Source organism: Saimiri boliviensis, chromosome 10, assembly GCF_048565385.1.
Source record: "Saimiri boliviensis isolate mSaiBol1 chromosome 10, mSaiBol1.pri, whole genome shotgun sequence".
Classification (NCBI taxonomy): Eukaryota; Metazoa; Chordata; class Mammalia; order Primates; family Cebidae; genus Saimiri; species Saimiri boliviensis.
Genome location: NC_133458.1, coordinates 74,716,113 through 74,726,368, shown reverse-complemented (window position 1 = coordinate 74,726,368; position 10,256 = coordinate 74,716,113). Strand labels below are relative to the sequence as shown.

General features: G+C 38.8%; 1 protein-coding gene across 15 annotated transcripts in view; it reads left to right on the top strand.

The window, feature by feature from the left end:
* The window catches only part of ICA1 (islet cell autoantigen 1), a 159,147-nt gene that overhangs the window by 16,561 nt on the left and 132,330 nt on the right, over positions 1 to 10,256 (top strand). For 8 of the 15 annotated variants that reach the window (XM_010345700.3, XM_074379496.1, XM_039472916.2 and 5 more), the window contains 2 exons: positions 5,226 to 5,324; positions 9,491 to 9,656. In XM_010345700.3, coding sequence (XP_010344002.1) covers positions 5,308 to 5,324; positions 9,491 to 9,656 — 183 coding nt within the window. In that variant the 5' untranslated portion in view covers positions 5,226 to 5,307. The remainder of the gene's footprint in view (positions 1 to 5,225; positions 5,325 to 9,490; positions 9,657 to 10,256) is intronic. The other 7 variants (XM_074379504.1, XM_074379503.1, XM_074379502.1 and 4 more) reach the window with 3 other exon arrangements.

Genomic DNA, 10,256 nt, shown 5'->3' with positions numbered 1-10,256 from the left:
TAAAATTGAGGACTCAGCACAGCAAGTATATATAAAGAGGAAAAATGAGCATAGTTATTGCATAGAATCCCAACATAAAACCTGGACAAAGTATCCTTCCCCCCTGTTCTCTCAATTCTTCCCACAGAGCAGAGTGATTTCTCAGTTAAATGGAAGTGGCTGAGAACAGTAGTTTTAATACCTGGTGTTGGACCATGAGGTGAATATATTTCAACCACATCAAGGTACAGCCTGGGAAAATCTAAAGGGTTTAGCATCACCTAAGAAGAGGGTGCTTACCTCAGCAGCAGTTCTACCTCTGAGCAGGAAGTTGCCTTTCCTTTCTTTTTATTTCTGCCTTAGACACAGAGCCTTCTTCCCACCAACTCATTCCCACACTCCTAGGGTTGTTATATCAAAATTAGAAACCTGCTTTTCATTGATCTATTAACCCTTGGGCCTCTGCTTCTTTGAGCAGATCTTAATTATTGATGCCACTGCTTTGTCTTCTTTGAGGAAACAGTTTAATTGTGAAACATACACATTCATGTGATCAAGTTGTGCTGACTGTGACAATATCATGGTACTCACAGTCCCTAAGCATCTTCATACTTGCCCTTCTTTGCTTATCTCCCAAGGTAAGATGACCACAAGAAGATCTTTAGGATGTCTTTTCAGTGTCGTTAAAAAGCTGGAGATGTGACACCATTCACTTTGGGCTTGCTTCATAAGTGCCTTGTGGCAGAAGTGGAGAAATAGCTTCTTTTGCAGAATCATGAAGTTGTAGCTAATCATAGACTGTATTCCATTTTACAGAGAAAATATTTTTACAGCAGAACTTACAAATTTGGGGATTCATTAAGGGGACGCTGTTATATGTCCATCGCAAATGTCAAGGCTCTCCTGATTCTGGAAATTATGTATCTGTCTTTACTGCTAAACTAGCACTGTTCGATATGGTATCTACTAACCCCATTTGGCTCTTGAGTATTTCATATGGCTAGTGTAAATTGAGATTTGCTGAAAAGTATAAGATACACACTATATTTTAGACTTGGTACAAAAATGTTAATGTAAAATATATCAGTCATTTTTATACTGATTATATATTGAAATAATAGTTTAGATATATTGGGTTACATAAAATATATAAACATTAATTTCACCATTTAAAATTTTTTTAACATGGCTATTAGAACATTTAAACCTACATATGCAGCTCACAGTATATTTCTATTGGACGGACCTGATCTGTACTTGAGGCCAGGAAGAGTGACTGGCACATATTCATTAAATGCTCAATTCATGTGTGATAAACTAAACTGTTGAACTGAAATGAATGGATGACGATTGTAATGATTTTTTAAAGTAGCAATTTTGATGCTGTGGATTTGGAAAATAATAGAGCAAAACGAAATAGATTTGTGTCAGGAAATATTAAGATGTTTATTAATTGTCTCTGGTGTATAGAGTTAGAACATATGTAAAAAGAGATATTAGTTAGCACTGGCTCCAGCGGCCTTCTAATGAGATGTTCAGATGTACCCTGTAGAGCTGACCTTATTTTGGCCACTTATGATTCTTCTGCTCCCATGCCTATAATCCAGTAGTTTGTTCAAGAAAGACTCATTTCCAGAAAGAATTTTCCTTGTGTGCCATTTAGCTGTGGTTCTCAGACTTTAATGTACTTATCACTTGTAAAGCCTGTTATAAAACTAGATTCCCAGAATCATTTCCAGAGATTCTAGCTCACTAGGAAAGGTATGGGGTCTAGGATTCTGTATATTAGTACCCCCAGAAGATTTCAATGCAAATGGCTTGTAAACAGTACCTTGAGGAACACTGCCATGTGGTATCATAATCTGGGAATAGCCTGGAAATCTAGGTAGAAGGAGCAATTTGCTCAGCAATTTGTGTTATTTGTAACTATAAATAACACATAAGAATTTACACTATGAGGGATTTAAATTAATAGGTATTTTAATAAGCAAAAATTTAAAAGTCATAGTAAATAACCATCAGAGTAAAAAGCTAATCTACAGAATAGGAGAAAATATTTGCAAACCATGTATCAGATAAGGGATCAATATCTGGACCATATAGAGAACTCCTTCAACTCAATAACAACAAAATGACCCAATTTAAAAATGGGCTAAAACACCAGATGTTCTCACTCATAGGTGGGTGTTGAACAACGAGAACACGTGGACTCAGAGAGGAGCATCACACACTGGGGACAGTTGGTGGGGTAGGGGAGAGACAGTGGTGGGTGGGGAGAAAGGAGAGGGTGGGGAGGGATAACATGGAGAGAAATGCCAGATATATTATGCACCTAAAGTAAAATAAATAATTTTTTTTTTTTAAAAAGAAAGGCCGGGCGCGGTGGCTCAAGCCTGTAATCCCAGCACTCTGGGAGGCCGAGGCAGGTGGATCACAAGGTCAAGAGATCGAGACCATCCTGGTCAACATGGTGAAACCCCATCTCTACTAAAAATACAAAAAATTAGCTGGGCATGGTGGCGCATGCCTGTAATCCCAGCTACTCAGGAGGCTGAGGCAAGAGAATTGCCTGAACCCAGGAGGTGGAGGTTGCTGTGAGCCGAGATTGCGCCATTGCAGCCTGGGTAACAAAAGTGAAACTCCGTCTAAAAAAAAAAAAAAAAAAAAAGAAAGAAAAATGATGAAACATTCTATTCCCATGGTTCATCTTCAGCTGTCTTCCTTCCTGCACATGTATCCTATATTTAACCAATTACTATTCTATAAAAAATAAATAAATAAAAATGGGCTAAAGACCTGCATAGACATTTCTACAAAGAAAATATACAAATGGCCAAAAAATATGAAAAGATGCACAGCATCACTAATCATCAGAGAACTGCAAACCAAAACCATGAGATACCACCTCACAATGTTTAGGATGGCTATTATTTTAAAAAATGCAAACAAGCATTGACAAGGGTGTAGAGAAAGTGGAACCCTTGCATACTGTCAGTGGGCTTGAAATGGTGCAGCTGCTGTGGAAAACAATATGGAGGTTCCTCAAAAAATTAAGTATAGAACCACCATATAATCCCGCAGTCCAAATTCTGTGTATTTATGCAAAAGAATTGAAAACAGTATCTCAGAGAGATACATGAAGTCCTCATATAATGTCATTGATAAGTTCTTGGAAACGGCAACTTTAGGTAAAATGACATAAACCGTTGTTTCTCATCAACGTTATAACGAAACAGTGTTTTTCAGGACTTGATGTACATCGTTTTGCCTAAAGTTGCAGCTTCCAAGAAACTGTCAATGACTTTAAGTGAGAACTTAACTGTATACTGTGTTCGTTGCAGCATTATTCCAGATAGCCAAGATGTGAAAGCAACCTAAATGCCCATTGACACATGAATTGATAAAGAAATGGTGTGTATGTATATGTATAAAACATTGCATATATACAATGCAATATTATTCAGCCTTAAAAAAGGAAGTGCTGTCATATACTATGACATAGATGAACCTTAAATGCATTATGCTAAGTAAAAGAAGCCAATCACAAAACACAAATACTGCATGTTTGCATTTTATGAGGTATCTAAAGTAGTCAAATTCATAGAATGAGAAAGTAGAATAGTGTTTGCTGGGGACTTGGGGAAGGGAAAATGGGGAGTTGTTCAATGGGTGTAGAATTTCAGTCATGCAAGATGAAGAAGTTCTAGAGATCTGTTGTACAACCGTGTGCATATTGTTAGCACTACTATACTGGACACTTTTAAATTGTTAAAAGAATAAACATTTGTTTTACTAAAACAGAAAAATTTAAAAGTACCAACTATCCTAATAGTTCATGGTGAAATTGAACTCAAGAGAAGAGCATGATAATTCCATTTCCTTTGAACAACCTCTTTTTATGAGAAATTTTGTTGGAAATTTTAAGCTAACTAAAGTAAATGTGTACTTACAGTGAAGCTGTGTGGGTAGTGAGAGGACCGGGGTTGGGAGCCTCTCCACGAGGCACTGAGTGGAGGGCAGAGCATACTCACCCTGAAGGTCATTCCCAAACCAGATTGTCCAGATATTTGAATGCCCTCCACAAGGAAGAGAGATGCTCATTATAGTATGTTGTCCTTTCAGAGGCATCTGACAACTCTGAAAATTCTCTTCGTCCTTTCTCTTGTCCCCATACCTGAAGCCTGGGATTTCCACACCTTCATTTTGTTCCCTTGAAACATTTTTAAATAGCCTAGGAAATCTGTAATCATTTTAGGAGTACTGGTTGCTAGGACCCTTTCTGAGACCAAAGGAGAGTGATTGGATTGATTCTGTGAAGCAGTCTGAGCATTCATATGCTATGAACATTCACTATGGCAGCCCAAAGTTTAGTGTCTGGCCAGCGACCATTCTTTTGGGTAGTGAGCTTTCTGTTCTTTCCAGGGACTGCTAGGCAAGTGGGCTAATTTGGCTGGGCTGGTGGGCCCTACCCCTGGGGTGGGCTAGCTTCCATGCATGGAGCAGATGGAGTGAGGGCAGAAACATTAAGTGACTCCAGTATTTACTAACAAGATAAATATACAAGGCTAGGCTGGTAGACACGTATTTTCCTACTTTGTACCCTTCTTGGTATCTGATTCAAGCCTATCAACTCTCTTCTGGTTTTTGGTTGAGGTATTTAAATTTTGTTCTGTTTTTGTTTTTGTTTTGGCAATGTGCTGGTTTGTTTCTTTAAAATTGTTGATTTTAAACTATTTCAAGTCTATAAAGAGGTATACAGATGCAGTATACTCACCACCTAGCTTAACAAAGAGAGCATTATGTGTGCACTTGAAGCCACTGTATATCTCTCTTGAATCACATCCCACACCATCTCCTGCAGTTGTCTGCTGTCTGGAACTTAGTGTTCATCATTGCTAAGCAATTCTTTATACCTTTACCAGATAATATTTTATACCTCAACAACATAGAGTACTGTTTTACATATTTTAAAGCTTTATATAAATGGTATTAAATTTTATGTAGTCTTCTGCAACCTGCTTTTTCATTCAACCTGCCTGTTCACCTTTTAAACTTTACTTGGGATATTTCTTCCAGTCTTACTTAGCTATACTGTTGTCATCACCCGTGTGTAGCATTACTGTGTAATAGTGTTGGACCCTAAAATACAGCTAGAAATGGCTTAGATTGAAACATTTTATGTGTGTCAAATTAATATGTAACTATAATATAGTGTGTAACTGTTAAATATATTTGTTTTATTTCAGGTTATAATATAACTTATCTTCTCATGCTTTTTTCCTGCCCCTTCTCCCCAAATCATCAACAGTAGAAAAAGAAGAAGAAAACATGTCAGGACACAAATGGTAACTAATTTTTCATCTTTACTAAATTGGGAAAGGCTAATGAAAGTAGAAAGCATATAGCATATGCTCAATAAATGTTTATTGAATGGAAGAACAAGCGATACACTAGCAGTAAGTATCATGTTAGCCCTCACCAATGCTGAGCCAATTTCAATATCCCTGTTAAATATGGTGTGAAAACCAAGTAAGAAAAAACATTGTAAATTCTTATCTAATGTGCATTCTCTAAGAAAGTCATGTATGTATAACTTTTCTCTTGGGAATCTAATGATCATTTCTCTTGCCACCATTTTGTCTAATGTAATGATTTGATGCATTTTTATTAGTATCTTATTTATAATTTCTAACCTTAGAGTTACAAGGAAATTTTATGTTAGGGCAGCTATAAAATAAAGAATGACTCTACAACCACACACTACTCACACTTATTATTTTATAGTCATGACTTCAACCATCCTGGACATTCAGGAGCCAGTCATTGTTGAAAGTAAATGATGCTAAATAAAGTAGATGTGATAACCATAGGGCAATGTTACCACAGACATTTATGTGCCTCTAACATATCTAAGCAGCATCTTAAACCTCTTATAAGGTCCAGAGCTCTTCAAGGAGTGTTTCCAAATTCTTTTGAACCCATGACCCACCAAGCAAGTAGATCTTTGTGAACTTTTATTTTCTTTAACTTGTATCATGAAAAAAATGTGTTACATATTTTTTAATGCACAGTTAATTACAATAAATACACCTTTTTTTTTTTTTTTTTTTTGAGACGAAGTCTCGCTGTGTCACCCAGGCTGGAGTACAATGGTGTGATCTTGACTCACTGCAACCTCCTCCTCTCAGATTCAAGCAATTCTCCTGCCTCAGTCTCCCAAGTAGCTGGGATTATAGGTGTGCACTACCATGCCCGGCTAGTTTTTGTTTGTTTGGGTTTTTTTGGACAGGGTTTCACCATGTTGGTCAGGCTAGTCTCAAACTCCTGACCTCAAGTGATCCACCCACCTTGGCCTCCCAAAGTGCTGGGATTACGGATATGAGCCACTATACCTGGCCAGAAATACAATTTTTAACCCCTCCCCTCTCTGTAGAGAAGCAACGTACCCAAGTCCTCTATGATATCAAATGTCAGACTTCTAAAGAATTTTTACGTCTTAAAATGTAATGGCTTTTTTTTTAAAGTAATTAATAAATGGCTGAAGGACTTAATTTCCCTGAGTAAAAGAGAAAAAAAAAGTCCCTAGAATCTCCAGCTGACAGTTTTCTAAGAGTTGTCAGACATTTTACACTTTTTTAGTTGTTCCAACTTGCCTCATTATGACAATGGCTGGCTCCATCTTGGGACCCTCTTTGGTTGTCATATCCTGGCAGCAGGCTCAAAGAAGTATTAATAGTTACGCACCTAAGAGAGACTGGACAGCCCCAAGAAGTGGGTCCTTTCCCAATCCTTTCTCCCACTTACTCCACAGCCTGCTGCTGAAATGCAGGGGCTGCAGAATACATTGAAATGAACACTGACCTGCGATGTGGAGGTCTGGATTTCACTCTTGTGTGACTTTGGCCAAGATTCTTAACCTTTTGAAATATAAGATTCCTCATTTGTTAAATGATAGTGGGTAAGGGGTGTTCACTAGATTTCTGAAGTCCCTTTTATTTTCCAAACAGACTTTTTTCCCCCTGTTAATCCATGATCTTTGACAAAAAAGAAAAAAAGAATACAAAGAAGTCCATTCCATGTCCCACTCCTGAGAATCCCATTCCCCTGAAATAACCAGTCTTTGGAGTATATTCTTCCAGCCTTTTAATGTGCATATTCTATAGAGAGATTATCTTTTATGTAAGTGTGATATGTATTTCATCTTATTTTCTCTGCTGTGAGCTCATAATATGACTTTTAAATAATGCAGAAAGATATAAAGTAGACCATGAAAGTATCCCATAATCCTGCTTCTCTCTCCAAAGATAACCATTTGTAAGGATCAGAAATGCCTTCTGACTTTTTGAGAATAAATGTGCAAATCGAAAATTGTAAATTTAATTAAATTGTAAGTGAAGGAAAGTATAAATCATCAGGTTTTGAGATACTGGTATTTTGATATAGTCATATAAACCAACTCATGTTTCAGCACAAGCCTGGTACATTTTGGGTAGTGATGAGAAGGGACAGAAGAAGGTACATCTCCACAGAGGAGAGTTGCCTGTGGGGCCAGGGAGGCCTTTCGGGCAGGAACTCTAGGTTGAAGAGGATGTGGACGAAGCAAGGGGAGGGATGGAATTCCATCAGCAAACTTTCTAGCAATATTTGAGGTACTCAAATCACTTTTACACGATTCCATTTTGTTTTTTAATTACTTTGATTTCTCTCTTTTCTTTTCTGTTTTTTTTTTTTTTTTTTTTTTTTTTTTTTCAGCGACAGGGTCTCACGCTGTTTCCTAGGCTTAAGTGCAGTTGTATGATTATGGCTTCCTGCAGCCTCAAACTGCTGGGCTTGAGCAATCCACCCACTTCAGTCTCCCGAGTAGCTTTGTATCATAGGCATATGCCACTACACCTGGCTAAATTTTTGTAGAGATGGGGTCTTACTATGTTGCCCAGGCTGGTCTCAAACTCCTGGCCTCAAGCAATCCTCCAGTCTGGGCCTCCCAAAATGCTAGAATTAAAGGCAGGAGCCACCACACTTGGCCAGTTTCTAATTTCTTCTCCACGTACTTTTTGATTTGGTCTTCACTATAATCCTCCTGAAAAATGGCCTTCCATCTACATTTTAAGCATTTATATTGAAGAGTTTAAAGTTTTTTGGGTTTTGTTTTTTGTTTTTGAGACAGAGTCTCGCTCTGTCGCCAGGCTGGAGTGTAGTGATCTCGGTTCACTGCAACCTCCGCCTCCTGGGTTCAAGTGATTGTCCTGCCTCAGCCTCCCGAGTAGCTGGGACTACAGGTGCATACCGCCATGCCCGGCCAATTTTTGTATTTTTAATAGAGACGGGGTTTCATTTTGCTAGCCAGGATGGATTCGATCTCCTGACCATTTAATGATCCATCAGTCTCAGCCTCCCAAAGTGCTAGGATTACAGGCATAAACCACTGTGCCCGGCTAAAGTTTTTAATATCAGAAGCCTGCAACCAGTTTTAAATTCATTTTATTTTTATTGTATTGTGGTAAGAACAGTTACCATGAAGTCAACCCTCTTAAATTTTAGGTGCATAATACAATATTGTTAATAATAGGCACCATGGGGCTGGGTGTGGTGGCTCACGCCTGTAATCCCAGCACTTTGGGAGGCTGAGTTAGGAGGATCATCTGAGGTCAGGAGTTCGAGACCAGCCTGGCCAACATGGTGAAACCCCATCTCTACTGAAAAAAAAAAAAAATACAAAAATTAGCTGGGTATGGTGGCACATGCCTGTAATCCCAACTACTCAGGAGGCTGAGGCAGGAGAATTGCTTGAACCTGGGAGGTGGAGGTTGCAGTGAGCCGAGATCATTGCCATTGCATGCCAGCCTGGGCAACAAGAATGAAACTCCATCTCAAAAAAAAAACAACTCAACAACAGTAGGCACCATGTCGCACAGCAGATCTCTAGAGCTTATTCATCTTGCATAACTGAAACTTTGTGCCCTTTGGATAGCAGTTTCTCATTTCCTCCTACCTTACAGCCACCATTGTGCTCTCCGCCTCTGAGTCTATTTTCGAATCCTCTGTAATAGATCTTAAGCATTCTGTTCTTCAGCCCCCTATCTCTGCTTTTCTGTCATCACCTCGGTGTTGGCTGTAGTATTAGAGTGGAGAGAGTGTGTTGGTGTCTGGCTTTATCTGTGATTCACTGAGGCGACTTGGGCCAGTCACCCTGTCTGGCCTGACCTCACCTTCTCCACCTCTAAAAGGGGTGTGCCTAATCTGTTGATATCTACATTCTTTTCAAGGGTTAGTTTCTTTATTTCCTGCAGAAGATTCTAAATTTCTCCACTCTGACTTTGAAGGTTTTGGAGTCAGAAAGAGTTGATTAACTTTCTTGGTGTAATACCCATAGAAGAAAGTGCTCGTATATTTATCAGGGTTGTAAATATAAATGCATCATGGAAAGTCATGTTGAAATAAATCATTTCACACTAAAATATCTTAACCTTTATGAAAGTTGTGAATAAAACAGCTCTTGAAATTTTTTTAGCAGTTATCCCTGGGACTTACAGGATCGATATCCTCAAGATAAATCAGTTGTAAATAAGATGCAACAGAAGTATTGGGAAACAAAGCAGGCCTTTATTAAAGCCACAGGGAAGAAAGAAGATGAACATGTTGTTGCCTCTGATGCAGACCTGGATGCCAAACTAGAGGTGAGCTCTTTATTGCTGTCAGCCCCAACACAGCCGCCTTGCTAGGATCACGGTCCTAGAGTGTACTCACCGAGACAGAGCTAGGTGTGCTTTATGTTTGAAAATGAGGGGCCAGTCGCTGTGGCTCACACCTGTAATCCTAGCACTTTGGGAGGCCAAGATGGGTGGATCACAAGGTCAAGAGTTCGAGACCATCCTGGCCAACGTGGTGAAGCCCTGTCTCTACTAAAAATACAAAAATCAGCTGGGCGTGGTGGTGCACACCTATAGTTCCAGCTACTCAGGAGGCTGAGGCACAAGAATCGCTTGAACCCAAGAGGCAGAGGTTGCAGTGAGCCAAGATCGCACCACTGCACTCTAGACTGGCGACAGAGTAAGATTCCATCTCAAAAAAAAAAAAAAAAAAAAGAAAAGAAAAGAAAAGAAAAAAGAAAATGAGGAAAATCTAGGATTAGGTAAACTCAATCCCAGCATATTTATTAAAAACTACAAATTCTCATATAACCACCATGCCTCAGTTACTTTGTATTTCAAGAACATCGTTGGAATGCATTGACTGCAGTAAATTCTCAATAAATGTTTTTTTGGAAAATTAACACA